Here is a 16,118-nt window from a genome sequence, read left to right as displayed (position 1 = left end):
GACTTTGCCCACAAAGGGGCACTCTGTACATTCTTTCCTCGTATCTAGAACTTGGGGAGATTTGTGGTACCTTCTTGCTGAAGCTATTTTACAATCTACTGTAGCTTTTCCCCTACTACTTCCAGTATGATTTAAAATTTTCCATAAAATGGGAACCCATACTCATGCTTCTTCTCAAGTTATAATTTCTATATTATAGATTCTTGAAATATTGTAACATGAATTTCATAATAACTATTCAGCCTAGTGAATCTCTTTATTTATTTTCTGGTAGGACCTAGAAGAATTGAATTGTGAGAAGGCATCAGACAATATCATTATGAGACTGATGGCATTATCGTTCCAGTACAGCTATTGTTGGATAATTTTATATAACAAAAATACACTAAACTCAGAGTAAGTAAGCATTTCTTCAATGCAAGTCACATTCCTATTTTTTAAGATATTCAGTCCTCTTCTTTGACCAGAAGTAGCTATGCAAATTTTCCATTTGTTCATCTAATTTGCCTTAAGTCAGGAATTCTCAAGGTGGAGGCATGCTCATAGAAAAACAAATCAGAATTTTTGAGATGATATATTCCCCCTGGGCTTTCTGTGCAAACCATCCTCCCCTCCTCTACTTCACTAAGAATTGCTTAGTGTTTTACTTTTTATTACTTTTTAATTCTGGGTTTGTCTGTTAAAAGATGTCATTCTTAAATCACTCCTCTCTAAAATCTTATTAAATATACTAACTAAATAGCATCTTGTTATACTTTCTTTCATTGATGTTTTTAACTGAAAAATTACTAAAAAATCTATGCTAAGACACTGGCTCAAGTTATTCTCTGTCCTTTCCCTCACCTCTAATTTTATGAATGCACCTCTTCCTCTTTCTCCTTTTCCGCATCTGGCTTTTCTGTCTACATCTGTATTAATCTCTGTTACTCAAAGGTCACTCATGATTCATGCCTTTCTTATAATCATCTCCAAAAGTATTTTTATCCTTCACTACTCTAAAGTCTTTAAGACTGTTATCTGTGCCTTCTTTCTTGAAACTCTTCCATTTCACAACACTTCAATGTTTTTTAATGTATTCTCTAACTACTCCTCTGTCTTTACCTCTTCTTCCTTGTCCCAGTCACCAAATATATCTAGATTCCCTTTTTCTTCTATTCTATCCATTGGAAATCTTATCCACTGCTATAGCTTCAGTCATCATCTTTCTGCATGTAATTATTATATTTATATCCACAGCTGCAGTCTGTCTTTGAAATTCCTGACATGTATGTCTAATTTTCTATTGAATATTTCCACCCTAATTGGCTCTCAAATTTAACATGTTCAAGTATAAATTCATTATATTCCCTCTCCTCTTCTAAACGATGTCTCCTCCTCTTTTCTCTCCTTTAACTATTTCTGACTAGCCTTTCTTTTAGTCACCATGACTGAAAAACGAATCCTATACATTCAGCCACTGGACTTTCTCTTCCATCCATCCCCTCCCTCCATTTCTATTACCAACATCTTAGCTCAGATCCCCATTATTCTGTGTGGACTATTCTACTAGACTACCAGTAGTTTTTCCACAGATTGAGAGGCTGTAAAACATTTTAAGATTAAAACTTGTTTGTAGAGCTTTCTAAGCTTTATCAAGAACTTAGAAGTATTCTGGATAAATAACTGATTCTGAATTTTTTAAAGTTGTTTTTAGATTGCCATTTACCTATAGTCCTAGAGGTACAATTGAAGTACAAGGAAGAGTAAGAGGAAATTTACACTTATTTTTACCCAGATATTCATGAAAAAAAAATTACATAATACTCTGAGACAGCTTTATGTTCAGGATGTGAAGAGTTATCATTTATTCAGAATAATATATTATTATAAAATGTATTTATATTCAGACTTGTAGATATCTCAGTTCTATTTTTTAGTTGATTGGGACATTAGAAACTATCTTAACTGATCAAGTGAGGAAAACTGAAAATAACAAATAAATTGTTTGAATTACATTAGTAGCTCATGCCATTCATTCTGTTTGAGAAGATGTGTCAGAGGTCTCCAAGACCAACCCCAGGTTTGGAGGATTCACAGAACTCAGCATATACTTGTATTCATGGTTAGGATTTGTTATAATAGAAGGTCACAAATCAAAATCAGCAAAGGGAAAAAAAACATGGAGCAAAGTCCCGACGGAGCTTCCAAGAGTCCTTGCTTAGTTGAGTAGTACAGGACATGCTTGATTTCCCCAGCGACAAGTTGTGACAAAACTTGTAAAATATCTACCAGGAAAACTCATTAGAGACTCAGTGCCCAGGGCTTTTATTTAGGGCTGGTTATGTAGGCACGTTCTAGAGACCAAGAAGGAAAGCAGATGTTGAACATCATTACAGTTCAGGCACAAAGAGCCACTCTTACCTGCTTTTATGGAAAGAGCTGGTCTGAGAAAGAGAGCCATTGTCTCTATGATGTTTGAGTCCCCAGATCAAACAGTGCCTTTTCCTAGACTTCTTAGTAATATGACCAGTAAATTCCCTTTTTGTGGTTTAGGGTTCTTGGAGTGGATAAAGTTAGTAGAAATACCTATCAAACATCTCAAGACTCACATCTGACTAGCTAATAACCATAGAAGGGGAAAAAAGAGTGGTTTTTTTAATACAGTAAAGTTGACATATAAGATTGTGTAATTTTAAGGTATACAAAGCATGGATTTGATACATTTATATATTGCAATGTGATTACCATTGTAGTTTAGCTAACACCTCCATCACGCACATAAGGATCATTTAAAAGAGTGTTTTTTTCTAGCAATTCAGGGAAAAAAAAATAGGGAGGATTCTAGTTGTCCTGGCTCTGGTCATGTGTCATACCTGCACCTGTTACTTTAGCCAGGAGGATGGAGTATTCTATCAAGTTGGGTGGGTGTCAATCATATAGCCACCTCTGGGGCCAGTAAGGGAATGAGTTAAACTTCTCTTATTCCCCACCACACAGAAACACTCAGTGTCCCCTAGATTTAACAGTATTCGTAAAGAATGGAGGTGGGACCATTCTTTCAAAAGAATGCTAAGTGGACAAAAAAAACCCAGTCTCCCACACTAACATTGCCTTAGCCAGGTTATTCTAATAACATTATGAAATCTGGACAACAAAATGAATTTTTAATAAGTACAATCAGACATCAGATGAGTAGAAGTATAGTAATATAATTCTTTTTTAGGTACCACCTTACAGAAAGTTCACTTCATCACTTGGCACTGATTTATGCAGCTTTGGTTTCATTTGGGCTAAAATCAGAAGAACTGGATGTCAAGGTATTCTTTTCCTATATGTTTGCTCATAAGTATTTTTCAGAAACCAAAATTATACTCAAATTGAAGTGTCTGGCGAGAAGAAACATTAAGTGGGTAAACTAAAGAACACATGCTTAAAAGCCATAAAAAGAACAGTTTTCAAATTAATAAATATTCTTTCCATTTAAATTTCTGTTCAAAACATCTTTAATGAATTTTAATTCATATTTTATCTCTTAACTGCTACTTACATTTTTTTTTGGTATCATTAATATAAAATTACATAAGCAACATTGTGGTTACTAGACTTCCCCCATCATCAAGAACCCACCACATACCCCATTACAGTCACTGCTACTTACTGAAACATGGTAGGATATGAATAAAAATAAGTATCCCTTGATCAAAAATGTTACTTATGAAAGATATACTGTTTTTGTCAGCTGTAAAATGGAAATCCTATGACATATGAACACAGTAATACCTTGGTGATCTCTGACCAGTCTCCTTTCTTGGCTCGTTTTTTCAGAGTCCAACTCAAACTGAGACATTCCCCCAAATTCAAGGCTCAGTCCTTTTCTGTTATCACTTTATATTCTGACCTTGATAAACTCAGACATTCCACAAATTTAGCTTTCATTTCTGAGTATAATCTTCAAAGTTTTCCTGAGTTTTCTTAAGGTCTGCACCTATAGTGTAGCATTCTACTGGAAATCATCCCACTGGTACCTCAAACTTTGCATGTCCAAAACACAATTTTTCTAACCTATTCTACTAACAGCCTTACAACCATTCTAACCTAACCAGTAGCTAAATCCTCATTTTAACTCTGCAGTGTCTCTAAAATATGCCTCTCCTTTCTCTATTTCCCCAAATTCAGGCCTTCACTCCTCACTTCAGTTTTAAAGTAGCTTTCTGGTTAATCTCCATATTTCTACTCTTTTCCCACTCCAGTGCATCATATATGTTGACACCAATTACACTTCTGAAATACAGCTGTGAATATTTCACTCCCTAAACTGTAAGCTTCTGAAGGAAAGGGAACATATTTATTCCCTTGTTTATTCCTGGCTCCCAGTACAGTACCAAGTACATAATGGACTGTTGATAAATTTGAGTTTTTCAGTTGAATTTTCTTGCCTAAAAAACCTTCCATAGCTTCCTACTTCACTCAAAATAGAGTTCAGATTCAGCTGGCTTCAAACTCCTTCATGATTTGGTCCCTAGTAATCCTTCCTTTAATGTAATTTTACTCGCCATTTCCTGAATATGCTCCACAACATCACCTCTCAGCCATTGCACAGACTTACTCTGATCTGTCTTCTCCCAGAAATACTATTCCCTGTCCCCTTCCTGCCAGCCTTTATAGTTCTGTCTTTTCCTGCCCTACTCAAACACTGTAAGAAATGTGCCCCAATTATCCCTGTCGGGATAAATCTCTGTCTTCCATCCTCCCAGTAACACTTATACCTTTATTATCGTATGAGGTATTTGTTCAAGTATCTTCCACCTTGGAGGGTAAGAACTAGGCCCTTTTTCTTTGTACAACCCATAGCATCTAGCACAGTGCTTTGTACACAAAAAACACATTCAACAAACATCCCTTAAGTAGAATTAAATCAAAGCACAACCTGTCAAAATCAACAACTATTTGAAATAGTATCCCCATAATTTTGATCCTTCATATTAACATAGAAATAAAACTCTCAGAAAAGTTATCTAAGTAAGTGAATGGCAAATGTAAATTCAAGTAAAGTTTCACCACATAAGCAGTCTCTTTTCTTCTCAGCTAGTGGTAAGTGGTTACATGCAAAATATGCTTTAAAGAATATTTTATGCCTCTGTATATGAGGTGTACAATAACCAGGAGTGATATATTCAGATACAGAGACATGGTCTATAGAAGACATGTTCCAAGGAAGACATTTGGTGATGAGATAGAAGGCACTGCCAGGCACTATCCATTCCCATCAAAAGTCTGCTCTCATCTGGATCAAACTATTTCAAAAGGTTTTCAAGTTTCACATAATTTTAAAAGTAGATCAGTTTTTTTCATAGAATTTGAGAAACAAGTATGATCAATTTGCTCCTACTCTACTATCAGTATGTCAACAATACTCAAGCCTCCCATTTCCCTGACTTAATAGTATTATTACATTAAAGTAGGTTCCCTAGATCATATTATTTTAGAAAATATTGTTGCTTTACCTTCCTTTTTTTAGGAATATGGCTTTGGCCTTTTAGAGTGCATCAGTATGGATTATTATTTTATTATCAGGCATCTGAAAAGCCTAGCCATAAAGGAAGTATTGGGAAGTTTAAGTACATTTTCTTAAACTCAAAGAAAATACTGCTAGTAGTGTTATGCTATATTTTATTTGAATATCAAAAAATGTCTATAAATTACTTATGACCTCTTTTTGGAAAAAATAAATCATAAATACACACAAATGCAAACTTTTGAAAACAATGTTACGAGGTTCCTGAATTTCCCAAAGTATAGCCATGAACTCCAGAATCCTTGCCCTAATAAATTAAGGTACTATTCATTACCACCATCATAAAATTATGCCTTTACAAATAAAATTTATATTTAAATAAATAACCACCCACAACTTTGCAATAAGACAAATTTGGAATCAAGCAGTATGTTTCTGTGCACTCTATACACCTTTAATGTAATTTTAAGAAAATCCTTCCTTAGAATATATATACTCCCCAGTTATGTATTAACAGATTTGTATTTGTTATTCTTGTGAAAGAAAAAATTGTCATAATTATTTTGCCAGGTTTGTACAGTCTTCTTTTGTTAAATTTCCAGTTCAGGACAAGATACTTACATTTCCAAGATATGATTATTTAGGGCAGTATTCTGTCCACATTAAACTGCTAACCCATGAATTGTCTTTCCTTCCACTGAATCTAAAAGGTGAAAAAGATAAAGATAGAAATGAAAGCGGAAGGAAAAGGCTGGCATTTCAAAACAGAGAAGGGCATGGAGGAAAACACAAGTGACAGATGGGGAGTAGGGGATAGTAAGAAATTCTCTTCAGAGTTAGGAAACATCTGGCACTATATATTTTAGTCTTATTTTTATTTGAGTACTATGAGGTTTAACCTAGAAAAAGAAAAATATTAAATATTATTAGTGATATCCAAATTGCTTTTTCTTCTAATTCACACCAAATTATTAAAAATACTTTATTAATAAATAATAAATGGAAGTGAACAAAAATTATTTAAAAAAATTGGAAACTACAAGGATATGATATTTAAAGAAAGAAAGAGAATTGCTTATTCTCACAAAACATCCTGGATTTCACATAAATTAATAAATTATACCTAAAATAGTGTTCAAAGATTAGAATTTGCTGGGGGTATTTTTCTTCTAATTATGAACAATATTTAGATGATACATTTTGTTTCCTAACATTTCCTATAATCTAAACATAAAAAATATATTTTTTAGCTTATAATTGTCCCAGGAGTGGAAGAGACTGCATTGATAATTCGACAAATTGCTGACCACAATTTGATGACCTCAAAGAAAGATCCTCATGAATGGTTGGATAAATCCTGGCTTGAAGTTTCACCTTCTCAGGTTTATCTTCTAAACATATAAATTAGATATTTGCAAAGAAAATATAGATAACATGTACAATTCTCTTACTAGTGGCATATTTTTGTCCTGTAGTGCTTACATGAGCATATGTAAGCATAAACATATGCACATTTTTTCAATCATTTTCCAGAATCATGAATATTTTTCAATTTCACAGAACTATTTAAATGGGATCTTTTATAATGAATTTCCAAATCTAACTTATCTAATGACTTCAATACCTAATATTTTAAAAGCATAGCTATTTTTCAAATACCCAAATTTAAACATTTAAGAACAGTAAATATATAAGAGTACTAACCTGGGAATTGGATTAAAGATGGCATGAGAGGTGGGACAGAGACCTCCTCCTAAAACCACATATAATACGAAAATGTAATTAATACAACCAATCCTGAAAGAAAACAGGAAAGAAGGCTGCACCAGACTGCATACACCTGGAGAAAAGAGGAGACCTCACGGAACAGGGTAATGTACCAAAGCTGTGACCTGGCGGGACCCAAGCCCTTCCCCCACCCCAGCTCCCTGGCAGAAGGAAGAGAAACAGAGCAGGGAGGGAGTGGAGGCCTGGGACTGCTGAACACCTAGCCCTGGAGATCTGCTCTGGGAGCATGAACCTACATTGCATGGTGCTCTGGTGAGTAGTAGAGTTGGAAAGCTAAGACAGGCAGAATACCTGGAGAGATGGAGACTGCAGCTGCTTGTGAAAACCAGGAATTCATATCTGGCTGAGCTGGGCAGGCAGTCTAAGAGACTTCCTAACAGCGAGAGGGCTGCTAAGGGGGCAAGGATTGCACAGAGCTTTCTGCTCAGGAGAAAGAACAAGTAGACAAAATTGTCTGGGTGCACTCTGCCCAGCAGGTTGGGAACTTAAATGATCTTCAGGCACTCTATCCCCCTGGCTGGCTACACAGCTCCAAGGCCCCCACCATGATATGCAGCCTGCTATGTCTTCCTCCTGGCTAGCCTGCACCTGGCTCGCAAACCGGCAGCCCCTGCCCTGGCATCAGGCCAGCCAGAGGGAAACCCCACCTACAGCAGCTACAAACACACAGCATTGAGGCTTACACCTCTGTGTTCAGCCCACTGATTCTGGCAGTGGAGACAGGCATAATATCCAGGAAACAGGAAACAGCTCTTTCCATCCCCCAGGCATGAGAACCACTCCCCTCTGACCCCTGACATCACTCCAGGAGCTGAACAGCTCCAGAGAGTAGAGCTTCTGGGTACTAGAGGGCGCAATATACAAATATGAAACATCAAAAGAACTGGGTCCAAACAGAGGGGAGGCTTAGAACCTCACCCCCCCTGTTTTGAGAGAAATCTTCTGCATCCGTGGATGTTTTGTTGCCCTTGTCTAGTTAGGATTAATACTTAGTCTATAGGCACAGACCTGATCATCTACATTTTCCCTCTTATAGCACTAAATTATGTTTTCTACCTTTATCTTGCCTCTACCTACCACTTCAGCATTTTATTTAAAAAAATAATAATAATAATAATAAGGGAGAAATGTGGGATTCACATATAAATCAAATATAAAAATCAAACAAATAATATCTGACTTGATTGTTTATAGTTCATGATGCGTGATCAAAACCAAAAGTTTCTGTGATATGACTGCCCTTGCACTGTTCACCATGTAAGAACTTATTCACTATGTAAGACCTTGTTCACCATGTAAGAACTTGTTCATTATACTTTAAAAGATTGGAGACTGTTGAGAATTAGGCTTGGGGTTGATTAATCATTGTGCATTGAGTCCCCTATACAGAATTTTATTGTTGTTAACAACCATTTGATCAATAAATATGAGAGATGCCCTCTCAAAAAAAAAACAAAAACAAAAACTGCAACATTAAAATAAATCTATATTTATTTATTAAAAAAAAAAGAACTGGGTCCAAAGCAAAATCTCAACACCAGAGAAAGGATCAAGTGAGACTGAATTAATAAATCTTCCTGAAAGAGATTTCAAAATGAAAAATCATAAACATGCTCTTGGAGGTACAGAAAAATATTCAAGAACTCAGGAACGAATTCAGGACAGATATCCAATCATTGAAGAGCACAATGGAGGGTATTAACAGCAGATTAGATATGGCAGAGGAGACGATAAATGAAGTAGAAATTAGGGAAGAGGAGTACAAAGAAGCAGAGGAACAGAGAGAAAAAAGGATCTCTAGGAATGAAAGAATACTGAGAGAAATGTGTGACCAATCCAAATGGAACAATATTCATATTATAGGGGTACCAGAAGAAGAAGAGAGAGAAAAAGGGATAGAAAGTATCTTTGAGGAAGTAATTGCTGAAAACTCCCCCAGTCTGGGGAAGGAAATAGTATCTCAGCCCACAGAGGTGCACAGATCTCCCAACACCAGGGACCCAAGGAGGACAACACCAAGACATATAATTAAAATGGCAGAGATCAAGGATAAGGACAGACTATTACAAGCAGCCAGAGAGAGAAATAAGATCACATACAAAGGAAAACCCATCAGGGTATCATCAGACTTCTCAGCAGAAATCTTACAGGCCAGAACAGAGTGGCATGATATATTTAATGCAACAAAGAAGAAGGTCCTTGAACCAAGAATACTTTATCCGGCAAGATTATCATTTAAATTTGAAGGAGGGATTAGACATTTTCCCGATAAACAAAAGCTGGGATAATTTAGCTCCAGCAAACAATCTCTACAGTATATTTTGGAGGGACTACTATAGATCGAAGTGTTCCTAAGACTAAATAGCTGTCACCAGAGGTAATGAAAAGGGATAGACAAAGAGTACAGAATATGATACCTAATATATAAAGAATGGAGGAGGAAGAAAAAGAGGGGAAAAAAAGAACCTTTAGATTGTGTTTGTAATAGTGTATTAGGTGAGTTAAGTTAGACTCTTAGATAGTAAGGAAGTTACCTGTGAATGTTTGGTAACCACAAATCTAAAGCCTGCAATGGCAATAAGTACATGCCTGTCGATAATCATCCTACATATAAATGGTATGAATGCACCAATCGAAAGACATAGAGTCACTGAATGGATAAAAAAACAAGACCCATCTATATGCTGCCTACAAGAGACTCACTTCAAACCCAAAGATATACCCAGACTAAAAATAAAAGAAAGGAAAAATACATTTCATGCAACTAATAGGGAGAAAAAAGCAGGTGTTGCAGTACTAGTATCAGACAAAATAGACTTAAAAAAAAGAAAGTCACAAGAGACAAAGAAGGACATTGCATAATGATAAAGGGGTTAATCCAACAAGAGGATATAACCATTATAAATATCGATGCACCCAACACAGGAGCATCTACATATATGAAACAAATACGAACAGAATTAAAAGGGGAAATAGAATGCAATGCATTCATTCTAGGAGACTTCAACACTCCACTCACTCTGAAGGACAGATCAACCAGACAGAAAATAAGTAAGGACACAGAGGCATGAAGAACACATTAGAACAGATGGGCCTAACAGAAATCTACAGAACTCTCCACCCAAAAGCAGCAGGATACACAATCTTCTTAAGTGTACATGGAACGTTTTCAAGAATAGATCATATACTAGGCCACAAAAAGAGCCTCAGTAAACTCAAAAAGATTGAAATAGCACCAACCAGCTTCTCAGACCACAAGGGTATGAAACTAGAAATAAATTATGCAAAGAAAATGAAAAATCCCACAAACACATGGAGGCTTCACAACATGCTCCTAAATAACCAATGGATCAATGACCAAATAAAAACAGATCAAGAAATATATGGAGACAAATGACAACAATAATTCAACACTGCAAAATCTGTGAGACGCAGTGAAGGTGGTGCTAAGAGGGAAGTACATTGCAATACAGACCTACCTCAGGAAAGAAGAACCATCCCATATGAGCAGTCTATACTCATAATTAATGAAACTAGAAAAAGAAGAACAAATGAGGCCCAAAGTCAGTAAAAGGAGGGACATAATAAAGATTAAAGCAGAAATAAATAAAATTGAGAAGAATAAAACGAAAGAAAAAAGAATCAATGAAAGCAGGAGCTGGTTCTTTGAGAAAATAAACAAAATAGATAAACCCTTAGCCAGACTTATCAAGAAAAAAAAGAGTCTACACGCATAAACAGAATAAAAAATGAGAATGGAAAAGTCACTAGGGACACCACAGAAATATAAAGAATTGTTAGAGAATACTATGAAAATTATATGCTAACAAACTGGATAACCTAGAAGAAATGGACAACTTTCTAGAAAAATACAACCTTCCAAGGCTGACTCATAAACAGAAAATCTGAACAGACCAATAACTAGCAACAAAATTGAATTGGTAATCAAAAAACTCCCTTAAATACAAAATGCCTGGACCAGACGGCTTCACTGGTGAAATTTATCAAACATTTAGTGAAGACCTAATACCCATCCTCCTTAAAGTTTTCCAAAAAGTAAAAGAGGAAGGAATACTTCCAAACTCATTCTATGAAGCCAGCATCACCCTAATACCAAAACCAGGCAAAGACAACACAAAAAAAGAAAATTACAGACCAATATCCCTGGTGAACATAGATGCAAAAATACTCAACAAAATATTAGCAAACCAAATTCAAAAATACATCAAAAAGATCATCCATCATGATCAAATAGGATTTTGTCCAGGGAAAGAAGGATGGTACAATATTCAAAAATCCATCAACATCATCCACCACATCAAAAAAAAGAAGGACAAAAACCACATGATCATCTCCATAGATGCTGAAAAAGCATTTGACAAAATTCAACATCCATTCATGATAAAAACGCTCAACAAAATGGGTATAGAAGGCAAGTACCTCAACATAATAAAGGCCATATATGACAAACCCACAGCCAACATCATACTTAACAGTGAGAAGGAAACCCTTTCCTTTAAGATCGAGAACAAGACAAGGATGCCTACTCTCTCCACTTTTATTCAACATAGTGCTGGAGGTCCTCAACACAGCAATCAGACAACACAAAGAAAGAAAAGGCATTCAGATTGGTAAAGAAGAAGTTAAACTGTCACTGTTTGCAGATGACATGATATTGTACATAAAAAGCCCTAAAGAATCCACTCCAAAACTACTAGATCTAATATCTGAATTCAGCAAAGTTGCAGGATACAAAATTAATACACAGAAATATGTTGCACTCCTATACACAAATGATGAAGTAACAGAAAGAGAAATCAGGAAAACAATTCCATTCACAATTGCATCAAAAAGAATAAAATACCTAAAAATAAACCTAACAAAGGAAGTGAAAGAGCTATACACTGAAAACTACAAGACACTCATGAGAGAAATTAAAGAAGATACCAATAAATGGAAACACATCCCATGCTCATGGATAGGAAGAAGTAATATTGTCAAAACGGCCATCCTGCCCAAAGCAACCTACAGATTCAGTGCAATCCCTATCAAAATACCAACAGCATTCTTCAACAAACTAGAGAAAATAATTCTAAAATTCATATGGAACCACAAAAGACCCTGAATAGCCAAAGCAACCCTGAGAAGAAAGAGTAAAGCTGGGGGGCATTACGCTCCCCAACTTCAAGCTCTACTACAAAGCCACAGTAATCAAGACAATTTGGTACTGGCACAAGAACAGACCCATAGACCAATGGAACAGACTAGAGAGCCCAGATATAAACCCAACCATATATGGCCAATTAATATATGATAAAGGAGCCATGGACATACAATGGGGAAATGACAGCCTCTTCAACAACTGGTGTTGGCAAAACTGGACAGCTACATGCAAGAGAATGAAACTGGAGTATTGTCTAACCCCATATACAAAAGTAAACTCAAAATGGATCAAAGACTTCAATGTAAGTCATGAAACCATAAAGCTCTTAGAAGAAAACATAGGCAAAAATCTCCTGAATATAAACATGAACAACTTTTTTCTGAATGCATCTTCTCAAGCAAGGGAAACAAAAGCAAAAGTGAACACATGGGACTACATCAAACTTAAAAGCTTCTACAGCAAAGGGCACCATCAACAGAACAAAAAGGCATCCTACAGTATGGGAGAATATATTTGTAAACAACATATCTGACAAGGGGACGACATATCTGACAAGGGGTTAACATCCAAAATATATAGAGAACTCACATGCCTCAACACCCAAAAACAGATAACCCGATTAAAAAATGGGCAGAGGATATGAACAGACAATTCTCCAAAGAAGAAATTCAGATGGCCAATAGGCACATGAAAAGATCCTCCATGTCACTAATTATCAGGGAAATGCAAATAAAAACCACAATGAGATATCACCTCACACCAGCTAAGATGGCCAGTATTGAAAAGACTAAGAACAACAAATGCTGGCAAGGATGTGGAGAAAGGGGAACCCTCCTACACTGCTGGTGGGAATGTAAGCTAATTCAACCACTGTGGAAAGCAATATGGAGGTTCCTTACAAAACTAAAAATAGAAATACCATTTGACCCAAGAATTCCACTCCTAGGAAGTTACCCAAAGAATATAATTTCTCAGATTCAAAAAGACATATGCACCCCTGTGTTTATCCTAGCACTATTTACAATAGCTAATATATGGAAGCAACCTAAGTGTCCATCAGTAGATGAATGGATAGAGAAGATGTGGTACATATACACAATGGAATACTATTCAGCCATAAGAAAGAAACAAACTCTACAATTTGCAACAATGGATGGAGCTGGAGGATATTATGCTCAGTGAAATAAGCCAGGCAGAGAAAGAAGTACCAAATGATTTCCCTCATTTGTGGAGTATAACAATGAAGCAAAACTGAAGGAACAAAACAGCAACAGAATCACAGACTCCAAGAAGGGACTAGTAGCTACCAAAGGGGAGGGGTGGGGTGGAGAGGGTTGGGAGGGAGGGAGGAGGGTATTATGATTGGCACACATGGTGTGGGGGGATCATGGGGAAGACAGTGTAGGACAGAGAAGGCAAATAGTGACTCTATGGCATCTTACTACACTGATGGGCAGTGACTGCAATGGGGTATGGGGGGACACGATAACAGGGGTGAATGTAGTAATAACCACATTGTTTTTTCATGTGAAACCTTCATTAAGAGTGTATATCAATAATACCTTAATAAAAGAAAAGGAAGAAAAAGGAATAGTAAATATGAGAATAGCAAAATTCTAGCATTCCATGATTTGTCAGTAATTACATAATTGAACCTGAGTAGAGTTGTGAAATATTTATGATTAAACAGTTAATTTTTAGAAATTCCTTTTAAGCATAAACATTTCCAAGTTCTCATACCAATCTTGTAGCTCTTTTTGCCTTTATTTTTAAAGGTACTCAAATCATGAAGCCATAAAAAAAGGTAAAGCTCTTTATATTTTAACATGGAATGATCTTCGATATATTAAGTGAAAAGTGGAAGTTGTAACACTGAGCATGCAGTATACTACCATTTGTGTAAAACTAGGGGAAATTAATATTTACATGTATTTGTTTGTAAATGAATAAAATATGTCTGGAAGGATACCAAGAAATTATAACATTGGTTATGTCAAGGGAGGAAAATGGTGGTAATGAGGTGGGAATGGAAATTTTCACTGTATACCTTTTAGTATGTTTTGAATTTCGAGCCATGTGATTATTTTACCAATTCAAAAAAAATAAAATCATAAAACATAAATAAAATATTCATATATATTAAGTCACAGAACTTTTTTATATGCCTAAACAGTACATAGTACTACCAGCCAGTATAGGTATAATTAATGTTGACGTTGTATGTATGTGAGTGCAATTTCCTCCTAACCAGGTCATGTCTACTCTACTCACAGCCTGTCATTTGATAAAACCAAAAGGATGCAAAAAGCCAGTGTAACCCAGAAAAAGGGGGAATATAGCCATAGTAAAAATGGCTGCCATATATTTATTTTTATGAGATCTCTCTGAAAACATTTTCAGATTGCCAGAGTCAGTTCTGATTAATAGAAGTTCTCCCTCTACTCTTCATAAGGCTTTCCTGAAATTATAGTCTGTTAGATACCGCAAGCATGGTCCATCCTAATCAAACGGTGATGGTATAGAGTTTACAAAGAACTCCAGAGAACTAAAGAAATCTTGAGGTATATAACTAAGTCCCCTAAAAAGTTTCTCAGAAAAATTTATCATTAGATAAAACAATTGTCATTTGAAGGAGGCGAAGTCTAATGAATTTTTTACATGAGTGATTAGACTATGAACTTGAAGATCCTTCCCACTTTTGTGATTGTATGAATCTTTACTGCCAAAAAAATTTCTTTCCCTCCTGGCTGTACTTTTTTTTCCAGGCATCTCATATTGAGGGTCAGGTGCAATGGCAAAAATTTTAATCTGCTAGAGTGAGTAGAATAAAATGGGTCACTTCCAAAAGACCACTGGCTGATTATTCCTTCAACTCTTTTCTAGGAAGAAATGTACTTACTTGATTTTCCATGTATTAACCCATTGGTGGCTCAGCTCATGTTGAATAAAGGACCTTCACTGCACTGGATATTATTAGCAACTCTTTGTCAACTCCAGGAACTCCTACCTGAAGTTCCAGAAAAAGTGCTAAAGGTTAGTTATTTGAGATCCATATCCTTGTATGAGTTCATTTCCTTTCCATTTGAGGGTCTATTTTTACCATAAGGGTTTTCAAAATGAGAGGATCCAAGTTTAATTGTATTGGGCTTCACATAGCAAAGAAATAATTTACTTGAACTGAATTTCATGTATAATTCTCACTGGCTGTCAATCACATACATTTTTTTTTTTTTTTAATAATTATTTTTTATTGAAGGGTAGTTGACACACAGTATTACATTACATGAGTTTCAAGTGTACAACACAGTGGTAGAACATTTATATACATAATTCTAGGTTCCAGCTATCACCCTACCAAGCTGTTACAATATCTTGACTATATTCCTTATGCTATACATTACATCCCGGTTACTAATTTATTTTACCATTGGAAGTCTGTCCTTTTTTTTTTTTTTTTTTTTTTTTTTTTTTTTGTGAGGGCATCTCTCATATTTATTGATCAAATGGTTGTTAACGACAATAAAATTCTGTATAGGGGAGTCAATGCTCAATGCACAATCATTATTCCACCCCAAGCCTAATTTTTGTCAGTCTCCAATCTTCTGAGGCATAACAAACAAGTTCTTACATGGAGAACAAATTCTTACATAATGAATAAGTTACATAGTGAAC

General features: G+C 35.7%; 1 protein-coding gene across 5 annotated transcripts in view; it reads left to right on the top strand.

Moving 5' to 3' along the window:
* The window catches only part of SHOC1 (shortage in chiasmata 1), a 77,324-nt gene that overhangs the window by 55,056 nt on the left and 6,150 nt on the right, over positions 1-16,118 (top strand). For all 5 annotated transcript variants that reach the window (XM_057498924.1, XM_036915661.2, XM_057498925.1 and 2 more), the window contains 4 exons: positions 275-396; positions 3,203-3,296; positions 6,745-6,876; positions 15,330-15,479. In XM_057498924.1, the coding sequence (XP_057354907.1) occupies positions 275-396; positions 3,203-3,296; positions 6,745-6,876; positions 15,330-15,479 (498 nt within the window). The remainder of the gene's footprint in view (positions 1-274; positions 397-3,202; positions 3,297-6,744; positions 6,877-15,329; positions 15,480-16,118) is intronic.

This window comes from Manis pentadactyla, chromosome 3 (assembly GCF_030020395.1).
Source record: "Manis pentadactyla isolate mManPen7 chromosome 3, mManPen7.hap1, whole genome shotgun sequence".
Taxonomy (NCBI): domain Eukaryota; kingdom Metazoa; phylum Chordata; class Mammalia; order Pholidota; family Manidae; genus Manis; species Manis pentadactyla.
This window is presented reverse-complemented; position numbering and strand designations above follow the sequence as displayed.